The sequence below is a fragment of the Neolamprologus brichardi genome, chromosome 5 (genome assembly GCF_056152115.1).
Source record: "Neolamprologus brichardi isolate AB-2024 chromosome 5, ASM5615211v1, whole genome shotgun sequence".
Lineage (NCBI taxonomy): Eukaryota > Metazoa > Chordata > Actinopteri > Cichliformes > Cichlidae > Neolamprologus > Neolamprologus brichardi.
In genome coordinates, this window is record NC_142108.1 from 5,811,468 (window position 1) to 5,837,057 (window position 25,590).

The 25,590-nt window shown below is 41.2% G+C and overlaps 2 protein-coding genes, 1 long non-coding RNA gene and 1 pseudogene across 3 annotated transcripts; 3 read left to right on the forward strand and 1 right to left on the reverse strand.

The window, feature by feature from the left end:
- Positions 1-1,402: 1,402 nt before the first annotated feature.
- Positions 1,403-2,855, reverse strand: LOC148102702 (uncharacterized; annotated as a pseudogene).
- Positions 2,856-3,178: 323 nt separating this feature from the next.
- LOC148102703 (uncharacterized) lies at positions 3,179-8,375 on the forward strand. Its single transcript, XR_015719027.1, has 3 exons — positions 3,179-3,349; positions 4,689-4,804; positions 6,651-8,375. It is a non-coding gene; the product is annotated as an uncharacterized LOC148102703 (long non-coding RNA).
- A 1,973-nt stretch (positions 8,376-10,348) lies between these two features.
- Positions 10,349-16,257, forward strand: LOC102784030 (N-acylethanolamine-hydrolyzing acid amidase-like). The gene is made up of 11 exons (XM_087840541.1): positions 10,349-10,569; positions 13,357-13,521; positions 13,628-13,751; positions 13,855-13,945; positions 14,025-14,110; positions 14,197-14,369; positions 14,465-14,527; positions 14,608-14,674; positions 14,767-14,795; positions 15,838-15,907; positions 16,015-16,257. Exons 1-11 carry the CDS (start codon positions 10,394-10,396, stop codon positions 16,033-16,035), a joined length of 1,065 nt encoding a protein of 354 aa, XP_087696667.1. The 5' UTR covers positions 10,349-10,393; the 3' UTR covers positions 16,036-16,257.
- Positions 16,258-17,805: 1,548 nt separating this feature from the next.
- LOC102779037 (ADP-ribosylation factor-like protein 8B) lies at positions 17,806-24,083 on the forward strand. The gene is made up of 7 exons (XM_006784727.2): positions 17,806-18,041; positions 20,338-20,418; positions 20,552-20,625; positions 20,758-20,851; positions 21,261-21,328; positions 21,972-22,042; positions 22,666-24,083. The coding sequence occupies exons 1-7, from the start codon at positions 17,919-17,921 to the stop codon at positions 22,713-22,715; spliced, it is 561 nt and encodes a 186-aa protein (XP_006784790.1). The 5' UTR covers positions 17,806-17,918; the 3' UTR covers positions 22,716-24,083.
- The last annotated feature ends 1,507 nt before the right edge of the window (positions 24,084-25,590 follow it).

Sequence of the window (25,590 nt, forward strand, 5' to 3'; positions counted from 1 at the left end):
TAGCATCATGGGCAGTGTAGTCTGTGCTGCAGGGAGAATGGACTGCCATACACGTTATGTGGCTGTGAGCGAGGGAGGGAGAAAAAGGAAAAGTACGAGCTGCCATCGAGCAAAAACGGGAGCTGGAAGCATGTAATAATAATAATAACCACTGCAGCCAAGAAGAGTGCCTGACGAGCCCAGTTGTAAGTAAGCTATTAAGACTCGACTGTACACCGTGTTCGTGTTTTCCTCCAAAAACAACAAGTTCTGTTGGAGCAACCTTTCAACGCCTCTCTCTGTCTCTCGCTAGCAAGGTTGACCCAGACAACAAAGTAAAGCTAGTTTTCGGCTACAAGCCCAACACGGAACCCACCGTATTAGCCAGAGGTCCCTTTACTACGGTTCGGAGCCGCGGACCTTCAGTAACAGTAATAAATCACAGCAATAGTACATTCATGTAGTTGTAAACAGCATGATAATATATTAAGTAATCCAAAGTATTCAGAATACGTTACTCTCATTGAGTAACGTAACGGAATACGTTACAGAATACATTTTGGGGCATGTATTCTGTAATCTGTAATGGAATACATTTTAAAAGTAACCTTCCCAACACTGCTGAGTTTATGCTACTGACTATGGGTCTGAGTGGGACAGCTTCCTTGTGGATTTTAGGAAGTCCGTAAATGCAGGGTATGGCATCCCCTGGGTAAAGGCGGTGATATGTAAGGCGGTCAATGATTTTGTCCTTTTCAAAGTCTTGAAGGCAAGCTATAACTTTCTTTTTGTAGCTGCTTGTGGGGTCTCGCTTTAAGGCTTCGTAGGTATTGTTCTCACTGAGGAGAGTAGTGATCTTTGTATGGTAATCTGTAGTGTTTAGGACCACGGTGCATCTTCCCTTATCAGCTGGTAAAACAGTGATGTTGTGGTCTTTGCTCAGGGAAGCGACAGCCTTCTTTTCCTGTATTGTGAGGTTGGACGGAGGGACTTTGGCACTGGAGAGGGTGGCTGAGACTTTCATCCTGATTTGCTCTGCTTCTGTCTGTGATAATTTATTAATCCGTATGGCAGATTCTGTGGCTGTGATGAGGTCCACTATGGGCAACTGTTGTGGAGAAATGGCAAAATTGAGTCCTTTGGCTAATACTCTCTTTTCAGGTTCAGTGAGATTCCTGTCTGAAAAGTTCTTAACCCATTTCTCCTGACTGTCTTCAGGTGTGTTTTCTTCTCTGGGTTGTGTAGGTTCAGAATGAGGAGTGTGTGTTTTTGAAAGCAAGGTGTGAAATTTCCTGCGTTGTCTTTCTTTTCCTTTAGAGTGTTGGGCCCATTGAGCCTTGTCCACAAACTTGTAAACCTCTTCTAAGATTGGAGAGGGTAGAAGGATGTGTTGAGAGGTGTTAGTAGTTAAAGGGAGGGGGGATTAAGCTGGAACAGAGGTGGGGGAAGACGAGGTGACATTGGCAGTAGTGAAAGAAGGAGTGTTCTTCCTCCAGAAGAAGCAGAAGCGTTTTTTCTTTTTCTCCAGCTGCTTTTCCACGAGCACCTTTTTCTCGAGGATGAGGATTTTCAGCTCCTCGATTGTTTCTGTGTTTTGCTTCTGCAGCTTGTTGCATTTTTTCTCCACTTCTTCTATTTCGGCTTCTTTTTCTTCCAACCTTTCTTTCAGCACTTTAGATGTTGCCTCCTGTTTTTGCAGTTTTTCATTTTCTCCTTCCAGCTCAGATGCTTTGGACTTCATTTTGTTGTAAAGTTCTTGCAGATTTTGGTTTTTCTTCTCAAACTCCTGGAGAAGAAGTTTTTCTCCTCTCTGCTTAATGACCAGCTGTTCTCTCTCTTGAAGCAGGTCCTGATATTTGTGCAGTGTCTCATCGAACTTTACCTGCAGCATCCTGTCGTTTCCCTCCAGGAGCTGGAGTTGGCACTCCATGTCTCCCTGCTTTATGTCCACCTGCTCTTTCTCTTGAAGGATTTCTTTATTTTGTCGCAGAGCTTCATCAAGCTTTCCTTGCAAGCTTTCATTGTGTTGCTTGATGCTCTGAAGCTTGGAATCCATTTCTTTTTGTTTGATTTCTTGTTCCCCTTTCTCTTGGAGAAGCTTCTCATTTGCTTGCAGTGTGCGATCAAGCCTTTTTTTGTCTACACTGTACATTAGCTCCATGTCTCAGAGATTGCTGTGCAGCCCTCTCTTCTTCATGCCGTCTTGTTTCTTCTCTTGGACAAGTTTTTCATTTTCTTGCAGAGCTTCATCAAGCTTTTCTTGCAAGCTTTCATTGTGTTGCTTGATGCTCTGAAGCTTGGAATGCATTTCTTTTTGTTTTAACTCCTGTTGCCTTTTCTCTTGGAGAAGCTTCTCATTTGCTTGCAGTGTGTGATCAAGCCTTTTTTTGTCTACACTGTACATTAGCTCCATGTCTCGGAGATTGCTGTGCAGCCCTCTCTTCTTCATGCCGTCTTGTTTCTTCTCTTGGACGAGTTTTTTATTTTGTTGCAGAGCTTGATCAAGCTTTCCTTGGAGCTCCTGGTTCTTTTTGTCCATGTCACGGAGATCCTGTTGTTTCTCCTCAATAATAGCTTCCTTTTCTTGAAGCTGGTATGACAACTTTTTTAGTTCGGCGCTCTTTCGCTCATTTTCCTCCATCAAGAACTTAATCTTCTCTGTGTTTGTGAGCGCTTCATCCTTCATTTCTTCCAAACGCTTTTCCTCTAGTTCTACTTGGTCACACCAAGGAAGAGAGGAAAGGGAAGAGTCTAGTGGCTCATCCCAGGGAAGAGCGTAGGGGTCAACTTCTTGTCCCTTTGGATTTGTTTGAGACATGTTGGGTCTGGATACAGTTACAATTGCAAAGGATCCAAATATTTCAAAAGGCTTTTCTGGCGAACGGTTCAATGCTGCGAACATCAATGCTGCGAGAAACGGACTAAAAGTCGTTGAGCTTCACCCCTATTTATGGGTTTTAAGGATCAAAGGATCAAAGGATCAGAATGGTGGTAAGATTCTACATGTGTGTGACGTCATGATTCTGTAAGGCAATAAGGTTGTCACATGATATTTTTGGAGGAGGGCATTTTTCAACTTGGACAAATTATCAATAAAGTTTCAATCTCTGTTATTTTCCCCAAAAAACGTGTTGTCGTAATAATGTTTTCTACTGTAATTGGTGCCAACAGATGGCGGCAGTTTAAAGTTGGCTGTTACTCTGCCCAGGCTGTTACCATAGAAGAAGAATGTAGACCAATAGTACTTTAACGATGTCCGCTGATCATTTCCGTGTAAATCTTAGCATTGCGTTAGCCGTCAAGTTAAAAGTTTAGCTTCATACTGCCATATTTTCAGAGTAACAAAATATTTAAACGGTCTCAGATCATGGTGAGTATTTGAATAAATAAATATTTATTTAATGTGAAGCCTGTGATGTGGAAAGGTTAGCAAGCGTAATTTTGCCTATTGTGTTATACACGGGTGCTTACATCCGAGTAGTGTTGATCTTTTCTAAGGTCCATGGGTTTATCCAACGAGCAGCTAAGTAACCGTTATATCTGTAATTTTGTGTGCAACGTCTTAATGCTAAAAAAAATCCCAAATCAAAGCAACGAAGCAAAGACTAAACAAAAAAACCCACAATGCATTTTTAAGCTCTCTCTGCGTTCACTGCCTCTGCAAGTGTCAAACTTCCTCGCTTTAGCTGATGCTAACCAACATTAGCGCTTACGGTTCGTATATAAACACAACTGTCAGCCCTTCACTTTTGGTGCCGACAACATTTTGAGCATTTTCTACAGTTTGTGAAATGATCGTCATTGGCATTACATGCCAGTAGTGTTCGCTAATTGACTTTACCGGGGATTATATTTATTACAACGTTACTGCGTGGAAGTGATCATAGTGTATGCTTATGAACGTGGGTGGTAGGTGTTATTAGTGCGACTTTACCCTTAATTAGTTTTCCCACCGGAAGTAGAGTTGTTTATGCAACGTGATTACTAGAGCAGTCCTAAACAATCGATCGCGTTTATTAACAGACCAATTCTCTCCAAACTTTTAGGGTAAGCTAGAATAGAGATATGGTTGCAATAATACGAACAAGAGCGCAACAGCATATTGACAATGGCGATAACTTTAATATTTACATTGTGTTAGTGCACCCATTGCTCCGCGTCCTGCCCCGCATCCTTAACGCTACATTGATGTCGAGAGTCTCTGACACAGCTGTGCTCTGCAGCACAGACACCCTGCTTATCTGTGATTCGGCCAGACTGGTGTTGAACTCCTCCAAAGACATGCGGGGTTAGGTTAGTTGGCTGTTGGTGTGAGTGGTTGTCTGAGTCTCTCTAATAACCCTCCAACAGCCTGGCGACCTGTCCAGGGTGTACTTTTGCCCTATGACAGCTGGAATACAACCTGAATAAAATAAGTAGGAGAAAATGAATGATGTTTATGAACTGTAGTTAATGTAGTCAGACAATAAGTTACCGAGCAACAGGCCACAAGTCTTGGTGCAGAATCATACTAAGATTTAAAAAATAAAGTGTTGGCACTGGTGTTTGAAACAGTATACTGTCAGTAAGACTGGAGCAACTGCACACAACTGGAAACTAATAACTAGAGTAGTTAAGTAACATTTTGTTACTGCATCCATTCAGCCAGGTATAATTAGCATGTCTACATATATGTCATTTCTAATGTGGTCCTATGTGGTATGTTGTAGGACAGTGAAGTGTCTGACACTGACCATGTACCAGTGCCTGAGAACACTGGTATGGAGGGGGAGAACGCACCTCTTTACTGTATTTGTCGGAAACCAGACATCAACTGCTTCATGATGTAAGTATATATCAGTTTTATATTTGCAGTACGTGCAGTAGGGGTGGGCGCTAGCTTCAGCAATGTTATCAGAGATTTTTTTTAAAATGAAGATCTATTTCGAGAAAACTACCAATAATGATATATCCACAGATATAGAAAACAATACTGTAACATTTTATTGATGCTTGCAGTTTGGAGGCAGCAGCTTTTTTCTAATTGTCAGTGTGAACCAAGGTGTCAGCAGCAGCATTATAGTGCAAAAGTAGTGACCCAGCATAGATCAAATGTAAGCACAAAAGTAGCCAAGGTAGTGTTTTTCCTGGAAGTTTTAAGTGAAAGGATAAAGTAACTGCTTACTAGGGCTGGGTATCATCACTGATTTCTAGAATTAATTCGAGCCACAATTCGATTCAATTCAATTTGAATCTGGGAAATTTTGCCTCAGACAGTCAGAAATATTATAATTCAGATCAGTACATTTACATATTTTTGTATTTGTAAAAAGGAAGCTGACACTTTCCAGACTTTATCAAAGTTGTGAGCATCACAGCAGATGCCTTTGTGTCAAAGTAGCTGAAGATAAAACAGAAAAACATGAAGATGATTTTCCTGGCCTGGGATTTTATAAAAATATTCTGCAGTACATCAAAAACAAAAGAAAACCATTAGTCAACTTATGAACATTACCTCTGAAGTTACAGCGGTTTTATTAGAGACACGGCTGAGCGTTTTGCATAATTTTAAAAAATTCAAATTTGTTCAGAAGCCTATTGAACGGCAGAAATTAGGTTTTCTTTTCGGAAGGAAGTAAAAGGAGAAAAAAAACGTCGGCCGACAGCACTGTAAACAACGGTAGTCTTGTGCGTAACAAGCAAGCGAATAATGCAGAAAACAGATTTTTAGATGGGAAACTGTTCTTGAAGTACAGAGAGAGAGAAAGAGAGAGAGAGTGCTGTGCATGAAGTGTGATTTTATTGTGGTGGAAGCAAAACAGCAAAAGTCAGAGGGAATTCATGACAATGTTTATGTGAAGTTTAGTTTGGATCTTCTTTTGCTGCTGGTTCGGTCAATATTGTTTGGAAAGAGATCAAACTAACAGCTTTAGAATCACCACAAAAAGGGCGTAAACACAAAGCGCGGACCCGCCGAAACATCAGAATCAGCGAGCTGTCGGCTTTCAGCCCTGACCCTGTCCGTGCCGTCGGGTGAGAAAGGCGACTGATTTTGATCCACGGGTCCGCGCTTTGTGTTTATGTCTTTGTGCAGAAGCCGTGTACCTGCTCTCATTTACTGTTTTAAATGTTTGGTCGTTGTCAAAATTTTGTGATGTTTCACCTGAGATTCTGGAATTTTGGGCAAAATACATTTATATAAAAAAATCGATTCAGGATTTTAATGAATCGATATCACGTTATCCAAGCCAGAATCGATTTTAATCGATGAATCGATTATTAAAATTGACTGTTCCTGTCAGTCAAACAAACAGACGACAAACATCTTCTATAAACAGGAATAATGTCATTTTATCGGATTCGAAAACATCTAATCTAGCGTTGATATTACACTGCTGTTTAGTGTCTGGCTAATCTCAGTGTCACCAAAATATCTGCCCTACATGTCAAACAATGAGAGAACTTGAAACAGTAACATCACCTAGCAGCTTATTTTAATTAGTGCTAACGTTTTGTTTGCTGGCTAACATTGCTATTATTATAGTCCCAGTTAATTGACTTTGAATAGCTTTATTTCAAAAGTAATTTTACAATTTCACAGCCATTTAGCTGTGTTAACTGTACATGCTGTAGGTCATAAGGCGTGCATGGATCATTTTTATAATCAGCCTCTTATCTTTTGTCCACCACAGGCTTTGCCATGATAAATTGGTCAGTTGACAACCAGGAGCCGTACACCTTAACCTCAGAGGCCAGGACATCCAGGGGCAGTGTTAACACGCACTTGTTTAAATGGGACGCAAGACGGACTATAGAAGGCCACCCTCTTGCCAGACAACCAAGTGCTGTCCCTGTCCACGGCCAGTGTGAGAAGGACTCTCATTAAAGTCAACCCACACAAAGCTGCTGGACCAGACAATATACCTGGACGCGTGCTCGGAGCCTGTGCTGACCAGCTGACTGATGTCCTAGTGGGCATCTTTAACATCTCCCTGAGTCAAGCTGTTGTGCCACTGTGCTTTAAGACCACCACCATCATACCTGTTCCCAGACCTTCCCAAAGTGTGGGGCCCGCCACTAACCTGAAGATAGAGACAAAATACTGTCACTGTTAATCTGAATATCTGCCATTCTGCATTCATCTCATGTAAACAGTAACGTGGTGCACACTGTGACGTGAAAAAAGGCACATACCTTTGATGTTGCGGGACGAACTCTGTATTCCTCGTCCACACGTAAACGCAAAAAAGGAGTTTTAAAACTCCTTTTTTGCAAACATTTTTCTTGTAAAACAAAGGGGGGCCTAGCAAAAAAAGTTTGGGAACCACTGCCTGTACTAAAGACAGCTACAGCCTCGGAGTTTGAAGACAATGGACGATGCGATCTCATTGGCACTTCACCTAGCCCTATCAAAACTGGATCAATGCAACGCCCACCTAAGAATGCTGTTCACTGATTTCATGTTAGCATTCAACACCATCATTGCCCAGCAGCTGATCGGCAAGCTGGACCTGCTCAGACTTAACACCTCCACCATCAACAGGATGCTGGACTTTCTTACTTTGTATGAAAACGTAATAAATTGGTATTAGTATGTAAAACCTGTGTTTGTCTGGCGCTAGAGCATTTTTGTTGTAAATTAGCATTTTCGTACCCTTTTCACTGTGTATATATTGTCCACTGCAGCAGCCTGGTAGGGGTGAGAAGCCATTTCTGTTGGCTCGGTTTTCTCCTGTTTTTCACTTAGAAGGTCAGGTAAGTCTTTTGGTTGGATTTTTTTTTTTTATATAGGGAAGTTTAGGGATGTTTAGGGGTTTGTTATTTTAGCATTGCTCACTCCCAATGTAAGTAAATGGCTGCATAGCACTTTGAAAAGTACCGTAGTTTTCGGGTCATAAGCCGCTACTTTTTCCCCACACTGTGAACACTGCGGCTTATACTGACGTGCAGCTAATGCATTTTTTTTTTTCGTGCGGCCAAAAACATTTTGCCTGGTAACAGTAGACCAATAAAATTGATAAGTAATATATATACGGTATATATTTCTACCGGTTGTTAAGAGACATTGGAATGTTGTTTGTGCACTGTTCAGTAAAAAACCCATAAGCAGCGTAATTTGTGTGTTACTGATACGTACGTATACTTAAAGGTAGCCGTGTTACAGGCGCTGCTCGAGGAAAAAAAAGCATTTGCAGTATTTATTTTTGTATGTTACCATAACGTTTATGTTTCCATGTCTATGTTACCTTACAAATCTCATATTACAAGTGAAACTCATACGGCTTAAAATCCGGTGCGGCCTGTACAAGTACAAAATTGATTTTCTTTCTAAAATTAAAGCATGGGGCTTTTAATCAGGTGCGCTCTGTAGTCCGGGAATTACGGTACTCTGATTTTGCTCTTTCTTGGGTGAGTGGGGGTGTCGCACAAAAACAATTTGAAGGTGAAATACAAATATAAAATCAAAAGTAGCCAAAAATGTGCCAGTTGTTTTTTGGACCTCATAATATTAACCCAAGAAATCATGACAAATTAGGTTTAAAATTTTGTTTACGACAGTGCAGATTTCTGACATTTTGTGTAAATTTACCAGTGTGAAACCTAAGTTAGACTTGTGTTTGTAAAGAACCAGCCCATGTTGTGTAGCTTCCTGGATTTTATACTTTTGGGTAAATATGTATTTATTATACAGGCTGTTCAGGACATAACATCTAAATTCAATGTGTTCTGTAACTGAATTGTTTAGTTATTTGTACTACAGAAAATAATTAAGTTATAGAGAATATTTATATGAAACAAGTGCAGACTTAGTGCATTTTAATCATTTTAACCACCTGCATACATGTTTAAAAAAAGGCTTTGATTTTGCGACCCCATTTGATTTTTATGCCACCCCAGGAAACCTTCTCTAGATCTGCCCCTGGGCTAAAAAGCTTCCATTCAGGCCGACAAGGCGGAGTAACTGAGGGGCAAAAGAGCTATCACAAGAACCTGAGTCAAAAACCTTATGCTTTTTTTTTTTACATGAATGAAAATTAGTTAATAAAGGTGGGCGGATTGATCTGAGGTTGATCCCAACCTATAAGAATAATATGATCTTGATATAATATCCTTAAGTTGTTTGACAACATTCATTTCTCTTACAATATTGTCTGGCTTTACCACAGTCTGCTAGAGGTGGGCGGATCAATCGATTGATACCAATCAGTATCAATAGTGTTATCTGCAATATTAATCCTGCATTTACTTGGTATTGGATCAATAATTGGCAGAAAGATTGCACCAGCTGTGGACTCCTAACCCCTTTTGTGAGTGATTATCTAACATGCCAACATATCCTGCTGCTTTGGTCACATCTGTGATATGAAGATCACACGGTGATGTGCTTAAACAGAGAAGACTGAAGCCCAAAAGTCATATTTTAGATCACATATTCTCTTCCAGATCTCTGCCACTTTTTGATTAGTGGTAAATGACCCATGTAGGGTTGCTATAGTTTGATAGTAGTTTCAAGTTTATTTGTTTATATATATAGTACTTTTAAAAACAACAGTTGTTGACCAAAGTACTGTACAGTAAAATAGTCAAAGCAGAAGACATACCAAATAAAATAGAATATAGATTAAGAGAAAATAGAATCATGGAATGAACAATAGAAACAGAGTCATCTTGATTTAAAAGCCAGAGAATAAAAGTGGGTCTTTAGACATGTTTTGAAGGTTTCAAGTGTTGGAGAGGTCCTGATATGCAAGGGCAATGAGTGCACTGCTGTGGCATAATAAACCGTTTCAACTTATAATAATAATAATATGATGTTGGTATAATATCCTTGAGTTATTTGACAACATTTGTATGATGAGTATAACCACAGTCGATCCAGATATTGATATTATCAGTACCAGTGTTGGTGTTAGTAGACTCATATACTTTGTTTGTATGTGTACCACTGAACTGGGTCAAATACCTCAAACATCTACTATGAAAAATGTTGAAACCTTTTTGTCATGACTGCAGTGTTTTTTTTTATTATTATTATTTACAGCCTATATCACATTTAAACAACAGAAGCTGAAGGGAAGTGTGTTAGTGACAGGCACATTTAAATTCCAGGTCTCCAAAACAACAACACAGTTTCGAAATACACAAAAAGCTAAAAGGAGTGTTTCTGTTCCTGTTTTTGCTTATGAAACTATATATAGATGACATTTACTGCTGAATGAAATGGCTGTGTAGGAGTTTAAATTGTGATTCTGATTTTTGTGATTTGTGATATTGTGATCAAGTTCAACGCCTTCGTTTTGCGGAAGCGCTGTTCAGTTTGCGTGAGTAAGTTCGCGGTTTCTTCCTTTTATTGTGAAAAGCTTGAAGCGGAGATGTCGTTATCGTTGCCAGCCAGAGGCAGGAGTCGGCTGTCTCCGGTGCAGACGACAGAAAGATGGAGCGGACAACGCTGCTGCTGCTGCTGCTCGGACTCGCAGTGTCGTGCCGGGCACAGTTTGCTCCACCCACGGTGAACATCAGTCTGGATGAAGATCCAGCAGTGCGATGGATGCCTCTTGCGAAAGTCTTCGACATAGACTACGTGAATAAAGCTGCTGTAGAGGTCATTGAGTAAGTTTGCCAGGAAGTATGCAAAAAAATAGTGCAAGTATGCAAGTGCGAACTTGCGAACTTTATCTTCGAAGTGGGTTTCGGGGGGTTGCTGGAGTTTGAAGGGTTTCAGCGCAGATTACAAAATCCGTGGTCTTAAATGGGGTTGGTGACGTATTGCGTTAGGTTGCTCAAAGCGATTAACATGTTTAAAGTACTCGGTAATTCTACATCATTGTTTGCTTGATCTTGTGTAACGATGCGATTTAAAAGTGATCTTCACATAAAGGAAAGGAAAGGAAAGGAAGCAGGGGTCGCTCTCATGAGGTCCTCTTGGCAAAGTTTTTCTTGACCTTTTGTTTTCGGCAGTACTATTTTTTTTAATTTAGGTTGTGCAATCAAAAAAGTGGTTCCCGTGTGATTCACACGGGAGGCATAGGCAGTTAAAACAATAGCTGCCTATGCCTCCAAGCAGTTATTGTTTTAACTGACATCAACCTCATTGGCAGGACAACAAGACACAAGGCTTACAAGAAAAACTGGATTTCTACACGCGGTTTTACCAACGTTTAAATTCTGTGAAATGTTAAGAATGCATGTCAGTATTAAAAGTTGCCACATTATGTCCTAATTAAACCTGGGGTCTGTTTAACATGAATGACTGCGAGGCACGTCTAATACATAGTGGGAGAAAAATATGGCCGGTAACACTGATGTTATAGAGTGTTACCAGAGTGAAAGGGCAGAGCAGCTAGTTGTTACTGTTTTATTACTTTATCTGGCGAGTACACACCTGTAGATTTATGACTGGATCTTGTGAAAGGCAGTTTTATTCAAAGGGGGGGGAAGTGGGAGTCCCTTTTACATGAGGTGTCTTCAAGGCTGTGATTGCTCTCACAAACACGTTCACACTTACGAGTAAAGATCTGCTACTATACTTGTCATCCATCAACTGTCAGCTCTGTTTTCATGATAGTTTGACCGGTTGGAAATTCGAGCAGCAAGAATCCAGTTAAACTAGAAACTGCTTTTCAATTTTAGTATCATGGTCCTTTGAATGTTTTTGGATTTGTGTTGATTCTTTTTGGCTTCACTGCTGCTTTAGTGCTCTTAGCTTTTGATAGTTGTCAGGATTTTTTTGGTTTCTGTTTTGTTTTCTTCATCATTCTGTTCATTTGGATTTTGGTTCTTGTTGCATTTAGAGGTCTAGTTAATGTTTAAGTCAGATTCTTGGTAATGTAAGAAGATTAAAATTTTACGGCTCTGGTCTCGTGACATTACCATCTTCCTGGGTGTGTGTTTTGCTTTATGTCTTATTTAAGTTTTGGTTTCTGTCACGTTTTTTTGTTCCTCCTTCTGTCTGATCTTTCTGTTAGTGATATATTAACATGTTCAGTGCGAACCGCCTTGTTTTGTGGGCTGTTTCCTGTTCTGCTTTGACTTTGGCTTTCTCTCGAGCCGTGTTTTGGTGTCATTTCCCGTTTGTTCGGTTGTGGTTGTTACTTTCGCCCGTGTCTCCTTCAGCTTGTGTTTATCAGCCCCGGTCAGCCCTCTGGTTTTGAAAACATTTTGTTGTGTCCTTTGTGGACTTTATTATCAGCTATTATCTACAGTGGCCCCGAGAGATCAAATGTACTGCAGCTTAAGAAAACACCAGCAAGTAGAAAAAAGCTGTAGAAGAACAAAACACAGTGGAAGTTGAATAAGACACAAAAATGTCTCAAAAGCTCACAAAAATAAATAAATACAAAAAGAAAAGTTCACAAAAAACCTTAACTTTTTGTGCGTTTTTTTTTTTTCTTCTGTTGTATTTATTTAACTTTTGTTGCGTTTTATTCAACTTTTACTGTGTTTTTTTTGCTTTTGCAGCATTTTTCTGTTGCCTGGTGTTTCTTTAATTTACAGTATGTTTGACCCCTTAGGACCACTGTACCCAAGGTGTACCCCAGCATTTGGGCATTTTAATTTAATCATGATTTTCATACATAATACAGACTTTAATAGAGTAAACTGTAAAATTGAATTTTGTAGTCTGCTTACTACCCGTTTTTTGGGGGGTTGGATTCTTAATACTTAGCTCTAACATATAACGGTGTCCATTTTCCAGTGAAAATCGAAAACTTTATTGATTCGTTGACTTTATTGACTTTATCAGACTCGTGTCTCCTTCATTCGCCTGTGATCTAAAAATAGCAGCAGCTCTGAAAGCGTCGCACAGGCGTATGAGAAAATTAACTTGAAGGGGAGGACGGACAAAATGTAATCATAATGGCTTTTGATGTCCTTACGCCACACCACTTTAAGCTACATGTAGTTGGCGTATTAGAAAGTGGGTGCCTAAGCTAAGCATTGCACTGTAGTGCATGTATGTAGGGAACCACTGTTAGCCACTTAAACACAGGCTGCCTGAAAAACGCCAAGGCAGTCAGTCCAGGGGGAGCATTGCAGGCACTACACACAACTAGCTCTACAGCAGAAAAGCAGAGTATCTTCAGAGATTGACACCATCAAACTCACACTATGTTGCTTTGAGACACCAAAACACAAAGAGCATTGAGCCTCACAAAGGATTATTTTATGTACAGTGTTATTTTTTTATTGTGTTTTTGTTGCTTTTTTCCCAGCCGTTGTTTGAGTAGTTGCAAAGGACAACTCACGGAAACCCTCACAGCACAGATTCAACTTAACCTCCTCTCTCATTGCTTTATCTTATTTCTGCCTTTGCTGTGTTGTCATGTTTATCTTTCACTACATCTCTGCTGACAGGGATTGCAGACCAACATGCTAAATTTGCTTTCTTTGCTCCAGTTCCACGATTCCAAAATGGTTGCATCACGCAGTCAAACCTATTGTGATGGCCCTGGAAAAGTACGTTCCTCAGCCATATGCGGGGGAGATCCGCGGCCTGGCCTCACACTTGGGAGGAACGCTGTCCGATGTCATCCTGCTCAACTTTGCCTACGAAGTATCCGCGTATGTGTGATTTTTAAATCCACCTAGACATTTGTAGCGAAGCCCCACAGTGCTGAACAAAAGTTCAATCCTCTCATGCACACTAAACAACTTCATCCACTTCCAGATTCTGCACAAGCATCGTGGCTCAGGACACAAAGGGGCACGTGTACCACGGCAGGAACCTCGATTACCCGCATCCTGTTCTGAAGAATCTGACTTTTAACGCAGTCTTCCTCAAGAATGGAAAGGTACGTCATGCATTAGCAGGTGCACAGCTAAAGTAATTACGTAGCAACTTGAATTTTTCGGACATTAAAATCTAGTTTGTGTTTTATTGACACACCATTTCAGGAGGTATACCGTGGAACCTCGTTTGCGGGCTATGTCGGGCTATGGACGGGACAAAGCCCTAACAAGTTTACTGTCTCAGGTGACCAGCGAGGTAAGACCACACATGGCTGTGGAAAAGGTAGCATCTTCATTTTTCTTCTTGTCTCCAAGCTTGTTTTTTTTTTCCTAAGGAACTGAACACTGGTATAACTGGTGGAAGAACATCGTCTCTGCTTTCCTGTATAAGAGATCCCCCGTTAGTTGGCTGGTGAGGGAGGTGAGAAAAGTTAGTGTAGGGAAAAAGAAAAAAAAAAAAAGTTGACAATATGCGGAAGTGAAAGTATTCTTTGTGTGGCCTGACAGACACTGGAGGAAGCAGAGGACTTTCAGGATGCAGTCATGCGTCTTTCAAAAGTCCCCATCATCACTGGGGTGTATTACATAGTCGGCGGGGTGCGGGCCGGGGAAGGGGTCGTGATCACCAGAGATCGAGAGGGCCCTGCTGATATCTGGCCTCTGGAAACTGCGAAGGGAGGGTAGGTGAAAAAAAAAAAAGATCTGAGGAGGAGGATGGAAAATGATTTCATCGCTCAGTAAGCATTTCAATGTGTGTTTTGGGGATTGCTTTCAGATGGTTCAGAGTGGAGACAAACTTTGACCACTGGCTTCCTCCTCCTGCTAAAGATCATCGGAGGTGAGTCATGTCTCATGATGAGCACGCTTGCTGTGTTGCTGCTGCTGTTATTACACCGCTGCTGTGTGCTCATTTCTTAGAGAAGCGGCTAACAAAGCTCTAAATGCTACTGGCCAGGCGCACATCAATATGAATACACTCTATCAGGTAAGTCAACTAACCTCAACATTGGTTCACGAAGTCACACTTCTGGTAATCGGAGACGATGTACGGGCTTATAACTCTGTCTCTTCCTCCAGGTTTTGTCCCTGAATCCAGTGTGTAATGGGTAAGAAGGACGTTATTCCTGTTTGATGCCCTTATTTATCCTCCAGCAACTCTATAAATGCTTGTGTTGCTTAGATGGGATAGTTCACTTAGTGTGTTCATCACTTTTACTTCCCTTTTTCCAACTTCAGCGGTTATGTCAGTGGGCCCTTCGTTGACATGTAGCACATACACTGTATTGGCAAACGAATTCGATCACCCATCCAGATGATTGAGTTCAGGTGTTCCAATCACGTCCATGGCCACAGGTGTATAAAATCAAACACCTAGGCATGGGGGCCGCTTCTACAAACATTTGTGAAAGAATGGCTCCCTCTCAGGAGCTCAGTGAATCCCAGTGTGGTACTGTGATAGGATGCCAGCTGTGCAACAAGTCCAGACGTGAAATTTCCTCACAATTCAAAATTCCACAGTCAACTGTTAGTGGTATTATATTATAACGACGGCAGCTCAGCCATGAAGTGATAGGCCACGCATTGTTGGGATTGTGGGATCGTTGTTTAGAAGTTGGGCTCAACTCTTTACTTCCAGTGAAAGGAACTCTTCATGCTCCAACATACCAAGAGATTTTGGATGATTCCATGCGCCCAACTTTGAGGGGACAGTTTGGTGATGGCTCCTTCCTGTTACAACGTGACTGTGCACCAGCACACAAAACAATGTCCATGAAGACACGGATGAGCGAGTTTTGTGTGGGAGATCTTAACTGGCCTGCACAGAGTCCCCACCAAATCTGATAGGACACCTTTGGGTTGAATTAGAGTGGAGAGTGCGAGCCAGGCCTTCTCATCCAACATCAGTGTCTGACTTCACTAACATTACATTAAACCCTATGGATTAAGAATGGGATGTCACTCAAATTCACATGTGTGTTAAAGCAGAAGAATGAATACTTTTGTCAGTATAGTGTAGCGAGTAGATTACAGAGAAACAATAGCTGAATGAATATCTTGATGTCTATTTTTCTGCTTTTCAAAAAAATAAAACCTCACGCAATGAATCGCATTAAATAGTGACCGTCGCCTGTCTTAATATCCTCCCAGAATTACTGTTTACACGACAGTGATGAGCGCAGCAGCCCCTGAGAAGTACATCACAATCCTTAGGCTGCAGGTAATTCAGTTTACACCTTAAACATTTATGCTCAATGAGGCGGCAATAATGTCAATGAAAAAAAATATATAACATTTACTCACTTGTCTCTTCAAATCTTTTTCAAGGACTGCAACAAGACAGACTGAGCAGACAGAGGTGAAGCAGTAAAAGACGCAGACTCCTTTTTCTTGCGGCAGGCGGCGATCTTCACGACTACTTGGAGACTGCGCGATCAATGAGATGACAAGGGAATGCACCTAAAATATTCAATGACACTGTGCTAGTGCCTTTAATAAAATAACATTTGCTGTGATTGTTTTTGCCATTTTATGCACCTTATCTTCCAATAAAACGTGGCTTTATTTTAATCTGTTTTTATTGTCCTCACTTTATAAGCATGACTAGAAGGACGCCCTGCAGGTTACACGTCGTTAACTGCCAAGTGCAACAGATCATGCGATGCAGTGCGCTCATGTTGTTTGCATGTAGTTTGTTATTTATATGAAAACCATGCACGCACACTCAAACCCTATTAGTTTGTGTTTCTAATGTGTCTAATCAGAAGGTGGCGGTGTACAGTTTTAGCTATCAGTTTATTGGTGTCCAGAACGTTTGGTCCTCTATTATAACCAGATCAAAGAATGGAAGGTGAAGCGAAATGCTTTTCTAGTCTTGTTTTTGGTGCTGATCTATCACAGCATAATGTGTAAAATGTACCTGCAGGGCGCACTTTGAAGTGCACATGTTCACGTTCGTTACTAAAATTAACATTACCGCGCTAGCGTGAGGTTGCGGGTGGAAAAATCAGAGTCAGCTTTCATGTTTTGGTGACCCAAAACATACTAAAACCCTGCCAGCTGGAGGAAAGACGCCTATGCTATAACCTTTATTCCAGAGAGTTGATCAAGATCTGCTAAATCCTGAGATAATGCGAAAAATAATAACTTCTGCATTTCCAAATGGCGCAATAGTGAGTCAACTGGCACACAACAAGCAAATTCACATATTTCTAAGTTTAAAAATGTGAACTCTACCCAGCAGGCTTAAACGTGTGAGGAAACACACGCATGAGTGGAGGACGAAAGAGTGCGATCACAGGCACACACATTTGTTTATTAAAATCAGACGGAGAGGAGACTGGAAAGACTGGGAACAGAACTGGGCTTGTTAGTTTATAGTGAGACAACTGCATTCAACTATGAGGTAGGAGAAAAAAGAGGATATGAGGGATGCCAAACTCATTTTATGTCACCGACCACATACAGCCCACTTTGAAACCCCCCTTTCTGTCAGTGTAAAGAAGTTTAATCATTTAATTGATGGGATATCGTCTTTTTTTATAATATAAAAAGTGTAATTTCAGCAGTACGTCTTACTTTTTGTTGCACGATAAAGATGTGCCTCTGTAGTAGATGGAAGAAATCTGTCAGCGTGGTTCTTTGAGCTTAAAGTACATTTTAAAATACAGAAATTAATTATTTTGGTTTAGTATGAATGCTCACGGGGAGGTCTTTATTGATAGAAAAAGCTGTAAAACCTGTGAAAATACAGTTAAAATTATGTCCTCCTTCATGATGATGTTATTTGAGTCTTTGCTGGGCTGATTTTGCCCGGGCCCTCTGTTGTGATACAGTCATAATGAGTAAGGCTGAACACTGGGGAAAGTAATGTTTTCGTAACTACTGTCAGGTGTCATAAACAACAGCGCACGTGCTTGTTAGTCACAGGAACTTTGACCGTGACATGATACAAGGAAAGAGTAGCAGGAGTAAAGATCATACCGGAGCTCGAAGAGCATCATTGTGCACCAGACCTGACAGCCTGGACAGGGTTTCTCCAGGAGATGGCAGTAGTGTACCACATAAGGTGCCATTAAAACCCCTCAGAAGAAGAATAGAATCACTTCTTCTTCTTCTCCTGTCGCCAGGATCACATGATATGACAAAGCAGCTAGCTGCTTCCTGTGAACGCCGCTTCCCAATTTCCATCCTGACGGCCGCATAGACTTGCGACTACAGTTTCATCCGAGATGCTGGCCCTTATAAACAGGCTCTTGGACTGGTTCAGGTCCCTCTTTTGGAAAGAAGAGATGGAGCTTACTTTAGTGGGACTTCAGTACTCCGGAAAAACCACATTCGTCAATGTGATAGCGGTAAGCAGCTGACGATTGCGAAGTCGCACAGTCACAGTGCGGGCCCAGGCTGTTACCTTATATAGGTCGCAGAAGGAGGTTTCAGTACGTGCTGTGTATAACTTGAACTTGTCTGCATTTCTACACCGTAACTTCTAAAGATAATGCGACATGGCTGCTTAGCCGGGTCGCAAAGCTACAAGTGTACCGCAGTAGCTGCAGCATTAGCTGCGGTACACCCTGTCGTTGTTTTGCTAGCTGCGGTGACGAACTTGGTTGGTATGATATGCGCTTACGTGTGAAACGGTCATGTGAACGGAGCCGTCAGTGCTTTCGTTGCTGCCAATGTGTCAACACAAGCGGTATGTCGACAACACGGGCTGTTATTTGGTTTTGAACACAGTCTGCCTCGTCATGTTGTTGCTAGCAGGGTGTACCGGAGGGGACGACACTTGAGTAATCATGGCTGCAGGTTGCCAGCTGCGAATACTTGGATAGTCTGTCATCAAAATATTTCCTAATCTTTCAAAGTGACATCCTGTAAGCGCACAAGAGCAGTCTTCCCAATTCCCTTCGTTTGAGTTGTGTTTTTATGGCTTGTTGTCATGCAGCAGGCAGCGTGGACGCTATAAAAGTTAACCCCTCACTTTGTTGTTGTGTCTGACAGTGACAACTGTGGGCGGGTGTGAGGTTAGTGATGATTCCACGTTTGATTGTGTCATGCCATGGTGTCATTTTTAAGAAGGTTGCGAGTCATTTTCCCTCACACGTTGATTGCATACATGACAGTTTAGACCGTTTTGCATATGTAAATCTGTTGACCTCTTATACATTTTCTTCGCATCTTTCTAAACGTACAAAGTTGTCACTGCTGAGTCATGACCTCAGTTGATGTAAGACTGTGTTGTACTGACCAAAACAGTTTCCCATTTAGAATTAAGGTATTTGGTGCTTTAAACCTGTGGAATGTGTGATCACGGTGCAAAGGTTGGGATCAGAAAGTGTGGTTATTACAGGAGGTATGTGTGCAGTTTACACATTTTTGTTGTTTTGGTTCTCTGTTCCTGCATGTTTAGTTTGAAATAATAAAGTACATAAGTGTAAAGTAAAGTACAAGTGCCACGTCATAGTGTGTCAGAGTTGAGGGCTTCAAAAGTATTTGGATTCTTGGAATCCAAATACTTAAAAGTGGCCAGGCTAAAGATATGAATATACATAAACAAAGGATAATCAAAGGTAGGTTGTTGGGCATAATCACCAGGTCAGGTGATCACATCTTGTGGCTGCATGGGACAAGAATGCTCTTCAGGATGTAGACTACATAAATGTTTTTTTTTTTTTTCTTTGTCAGTGGGTGAGACAAATCTTTGAGATCAGAACCTCATGGGACTCAGTACAGAATGCAACCTCATGCTAAGCATTCAAAAACACACAGATTGGGTAAAGCTGTGAAACAAAGTACATTGAAAGGCAAGTGTGAAGAAAGTGGGAGACCTTGTGAGCCAAAGCATACCCACCCCCCATTTGGCAAGCCTGGTGGTGCTGTTATGGTTCCCAGGGGAACTGGCACACTGACATTTATTGATGATTTCTCTGCTGTCAGAAGCAGCAGTGTTAATGTAGAAGCTTATAGGAGGATTTTTGTGTTTTTTAGATCCCACCAGTTTCACTGGACCTCTATTCATAAATAAATGTAAAGAGGTGCAATATCCATGCCTGGCTGAGTCACACCTGATCTCGATGACTGGCCAAAGAGCAGAGTAAAGAGAGAAAGACCTTGTAGTAACCCAAAGCTGTTAGCTGCAGTGAAGGCCTGGGAGAATCACCAGGGAAGATGCAAGCAGTGTGCTTGTGTCTGTGGGTTCAGATACTGGCTGCAGTAAAGGTTGTCTTCATGTGAATGTGTCCAATTTCTTTAAAAAACTTTTAACCTTTAGACCATTTCCATCCAATTTCATTTTCCAGTGATGCATACCCACTCCAATTACAGCTGAAACCTCATGACTTTATTCTTTATCCATTATTGTATTTCATATTGATTGAGCTGAAACAAAACACGAAGCAGTCCGATTACTTGTGATGTGAACTTTGTGCTGACACATAGATGGCACCATCTTATGATTAATGGAGTGAAAATGGCAAATGCTCAAATTCAGCTGGAAGAAAATAACCCTTGTAATTCAATTATTTTCTAATTTAATCATGCACAGAAGTGACTAGTGTGCACACTGTTTTTCATGTGGCTTTTAGATCAGATTAAAGCATGCAGTCTTGACTAATATGAGATTGTCCTTTGTCTGCTATTTGTCTCGTGCAGTCAGGACAGTTCAGTGAAGACATGATCCCCACAGTTGGTTTCAACATGCGGAAGGTTACTAAAGGCAACGTGACAATAAAGGTAAGCTATCAAAAATGGGTATGCAGCTGGTTGCTAATTACAAATGTAAATGGGACTATTTACAAAGTTTACAGATAAAATGGTGTGCGTGTGCGTGTCGTTTCTGACTCGATTTTGTGCTTTCTTGTGTCAGATATGGGACATAGGTGGACAGCCCCGCTTCAGAAGCATGTGGGAGCGCTACTGTAGAGGAGTCAATGCTATTGTGTAAGTGTGTTGCCAAAAAGGTACAGCATGTTCCCTTTGTGGCTGCATGAAAAATGTAGCAAATTGCACATTAGTATTTAGAAATGCCTTGTTTCTGTGAGCTCTAATTTGATTATCTCTCCCCATCCTTAGTTACATGGTGGACGCAGCAGACCGAGAGAAGATAGAAGCTTCCAGAAATGAACTGCACAACCTTTTAGACAAACCACAGCTACAAGGAATTCCAGTAAGAGACCTCTTGTTAATTTTTTTTTTTAATCACCAGAAGCTTGTGGTGTTCCAGCAAGCACTCGATGATCAGGATCCAGTGACAGTCACAAGCAGTCATTAAAGTCATAGTTAGCAGTTGCAGAAAGCCATTAGTTGCAGTGACTCAGGCTTGATGATGTTACACTTGTTGGTAATATGAAACAGAGCTTGAATTATGGATGTATTTTCTTTTCATTGAGTTGACGGAGTGCGATTTGATGAATCCATAAGATTTTCTGCTTCCTCGACTCAACACTTCACGCAGGCAGTTTATTTTGCCTTAACAGTAAATATTGTGTGATGGTTGAGGCATGTGATTGAGTGAAGAGAGTGATGCTGATACATTGCTGCATTAGGTACTGATCAGCCCTGTCTTTCTTTTCCAGGTGCTAGTCCTTGGTAACAAACGAGACCTTCCCAATGCACTTGATGAGAAGCAGCTTATTGAAAAAATGTAAGAAATGAACTCTTGCCAAATGTTCTGTTAATGGTGTTGTTACATAATAAGTGTCTACTTGACCAGTGTTTGATGATTCCTAATAACCCCATAGACTTTTTCTAAGATGAAAATGGATTACAAGTTTGAAAATTGAGGCCACTGCATTCTTTCTGATAGCCAGCAGGGGTCCTTGTTTGCAAAAATATATCATGTACACAAGTCCATGAGGACATTTCCATACTCCTCAATTGCTGTGACCTGAGTAAACAATTTTCTTATGAGTTTATGATCCCATCACTAGTTTCATAAAAAAAAATTCAATCCACTTTCATGTAAAATTTGTAATTTACAGTCACAATTATTAACTTGTATGATAAAGTAGGGTGTGCTTTAGGGTGGGGCTTCACACTGTACATGCGTACAGTGTGCTTGGTTTCTCAGTCAGATCTACCTCTTGCTCATCATGGTTCAAGAAACCAAACCAGGTCGATTCTTGAAAACTGGACTTAAGAAGCTGATGGGTAACATTGCAGTTTATACAATCTATGGGACTTTTGCGAATGTCAATCTGTAAGATAAGCTAGTGACTGATGCAATGGTCACGTGTCCACGGACTACTACCATTTGAATTTCACATTTCTCACTTTCCTCATTACAGGAATCTATCTGCCATTCAGGACCGAGAGATCTGCTGCTACTCTGTGTCCTGCAAAGAGAAAGACAACATAGGTAAGTATCTGAGGATTTGTGGAAGTCATGCAATGATCATTCAGGGGTTTAAAAGAGTTTGAATCAACTTAACCTTCATTTTCAGTCTCAGGTTAATGTCAGGCATTGTTGGCAGTGTTGTGACTATTCTGTTGAAAATGACGTTATCTCGGCATTATCTTTAATGCAGCATAACTGAAATGAAGCTCAGTATACACGGGATGTTGGCAGTTACATAAAGTATTTAGTCTGTTGATATGGATTATGATTTGTTCTCATATTCTAACCAGGTATTATTCTAGATGATAGAGAGGTATAGCATGCAGAACTACTCTTTATAGTCATCAGTTAGGTCCTCTTTCAGCCTTCAGGGTTGATTTGGTTGATATCTTGTGGTTTCCTTTTGTCTGTCATGCTGATTAAAGTGCCGTGCAGAAGACAGCTCAAACAGCAAAACAATCTGATGTAGAAGGAATGAATACATGTATAAAGGAATAGCATTTATGATACAAAGAAATTAATAAAGTGAGCAGACCAAGAAATCCATCGTGGCCCTCATCAGTTTAAGTGTACTGCCTAATGCTTCACAGATAGTGTTTGCTTGGGTGTTAAAGATCTGTTGACTGTTCCTCCTCCACCCGCAGATATCACACTGCAGTGGCTCATCCAGCATTCAAAGTCACGGAGAAGCTGAAAGTAAAGCCTCGCCCTCCTCTCCCTCCCGGTCGCAGCTCTGGCCTCAGCCCCACTGTACGGTCATGGGTCCTTGACAGTCAATCCCTTCCACTGCCTCTGTGACGTATTCCAGCTCTCTCCGCTCACTACTGTCGCCACGCGCACCATCTACTACACTACCATAGATGTGTAGCCTCCCCCTGTACAGCACTACCACCACCCCAAAACCATCTGGAGTCTTGAAAAGTTGTCTCACTACTGCGCTAGCAGGTGGATTGTTCATACCCATCATGCCTTATCGCTCATCATTACACACATGATGTGGGTCTGTGTACATCATGGAGTTTTTCTTTTAAATGTTGCAGTATACTGTTCCCCAGCTACATTAGGATGGAGCTCCTCTAATCCCACAATCAAACATGTGCTCTGTTGCCTGTCAACATTTGGTGTTTACGTGACATTGTGCGATTGTAGTTTTTAAACAGTTATTTGCCAAATGGTGATGATGATGATGGTCACTTGTGCTAAATGCCTTCAATTCCTGATAATCTCTTTAGCAATGTAGCCTGCGTTTTTATTTGCTGGTGTATGGAAGCGCTGTTCTAATAAATGACTTGAATCAAAGTTTACACGTAACACAACGATCAATAGAAGGTAAGACTTTAAGTGGCGGCTGCGTCTGGGGCAAAAATCCTGAGCAAAGTTTTAAGTGCCTTCAGCTGAGAGCGTTCCCGATCAGACAGTTATTGCCCAACGCAGTTTTTGAAGCCTCTGTTATAAACAAACACTCAGTACAGACACAGCAGAAATCCCTTGATTACACTTAACGCCGCCTCTCGACAATCTCATTCTGTTTTGTAATCACGCAAACGCATTACGACGTCTGAGAAAAAGGCAGTGCCGGGCTAACGCTGAGGATGAAGTAATGAATGAGCGACGAGCGAGTGAGACGATGTTACATGTTGTTTGGTTGCTGGGTACTTCGAAGCCTGCAGGCTGTGAATTCTTATGTAGCTTTTTGAAGCGTAACTTTTGCTTGCAGTTCTCAGGTCGTTCTCAGTCTGAGCGCAGCGTGGGCGTGCCCGAGTCTGTGTGTCCATAATCTTCTTGTTTGAGTCGGATAAGTGGAAGGCAGTGTTAGCTGTGATGATGGAGCACACTGAGAACAGAGGGCAGTCCATGAGTTCAGAGTGTTGAATGCTTGATGTCGTCCATTCTTTGCGATGCTCTTATCTGAGTCCTGATGTCGGATTTCTTTTTTCTTTTCTTGTTCTTGTGAAAGCCTTAGCAGTCCAAGGACAGTACTGTGTCCTCAGAAAACGACATATTGATTGACAAGCAGTGTCCTTGCAGCGAAAAGACAATGACCCCCCCCCACCCCCACCCCCACCCCCGGCCCAAAAAAAAAAAGTCTGAGCACTGTATACTATTAATCCACCCCCTGCTTGGCCAGTACATCACTATGAAATGTCTTTTTCTTCTGGTTTTCTATGCTCCCCTCCCCCCAGTTTAAAGTGACCTATTCCTTCTGCTCCCATATTTGTATGTAGGCCTGCTCGGCTCGTGTATTTCACTGCAATACCGTCGACAAGTCCATCACGCTCCGTCGTCTCACATTGTTTTTCAGCGTCTGTTGGAAATCGTCGTAATCATAGATGTCGATTGTTGGGACCACAGCAGCGGTGAGGGGCTGTATAATCTGGTGACTGTGTGGGAAATTTGGGGAAAGCTTTTGTTAACTGTGTAATAATCTAGCCTATTTGCAATTTGTATGTGCATGTGCTCAACTTATTCACATTCAACTGCAGACTTTGTAAATAAGAAGTTGGCGTTTTTATTCCAACAAATGCTCTGTAGATGTCATGCATTCTTTCCCTGTGATTGCTAATAAATTTGTTTTTATTTTTAAGGATTTCAAGTGTGGCATCACTTATTTTATGCGTGTGTGTGTGGATTGTCTATAAATGTTTTGCCACTAGATGGAAGCAGAGGACTTTGCAAAGCTGGAGGTTTAGTGTTTCTTAAACACTCCTAGGTTTTATCAGAGGGTTTGTTCTGCTGCATTGTCCTGCGGCTTTCCTCTGCCCTGGGACTCTGGAGTAAACTCTTAACTCAAAGGTTATTTCTTTGAGTGGTCCATAGCACTGGAAATATATATTTATTATTGGCAGACATTTAGAATGAGACAAAGTGTATGTGATCACAATAATCATGCCATATTTTTCATGTATTTTTCATCTTTCATTCAGTTACATTTGATTTTATTTACATAGCACTAAATCACAACAACAGTCACCTCAAAGATCTTTATATATTAAGGTAAAGACCCTACAGTAATAGAGAGGAAACCCCAACAATCAGCTGTCCCCAATGATCAAGCACTTGGTGATGGTGGGAAGGAAAAACTCCCTTTTAATAGGAAGGAACCTCCAGCAGAACCAGGCTCAGGGAGGAGTGACCATCTGCCATCTGGCTGAAGGAGAGGAGACCCTGTGGAAGAGAGCAAGACATTAATAATGACTAATGATTAAATCTAGAGTGGTGTATAAACATACAGTGAGTTTAGAAGAAACACTCAGGGCTGGTGGCTTCCCATGATGCACTAAATATAAGTTTTATCAAAACAAAGCGTAATCTTAAAAGTAGAGAAGATTTGGGAACTGGTTTCACAGAAGAGAGGCTCCTATATAAAAACAATAAAACTCGATCCCCCTAATGTCCAAAAAAAAAATTTGGTGCTACGTTTGTAGAAATATTGTTTTACCGCTATTGTGTAATAGAAGATTAGCACCTCTGTGTTTCTTGGCAGCAAATTGACTATTATGCAAAGAAATGTAACACCCATAACGTTAAGGCAAACGCAGGGAGGGCGTCGCAAACTAGGGGGCAATAAA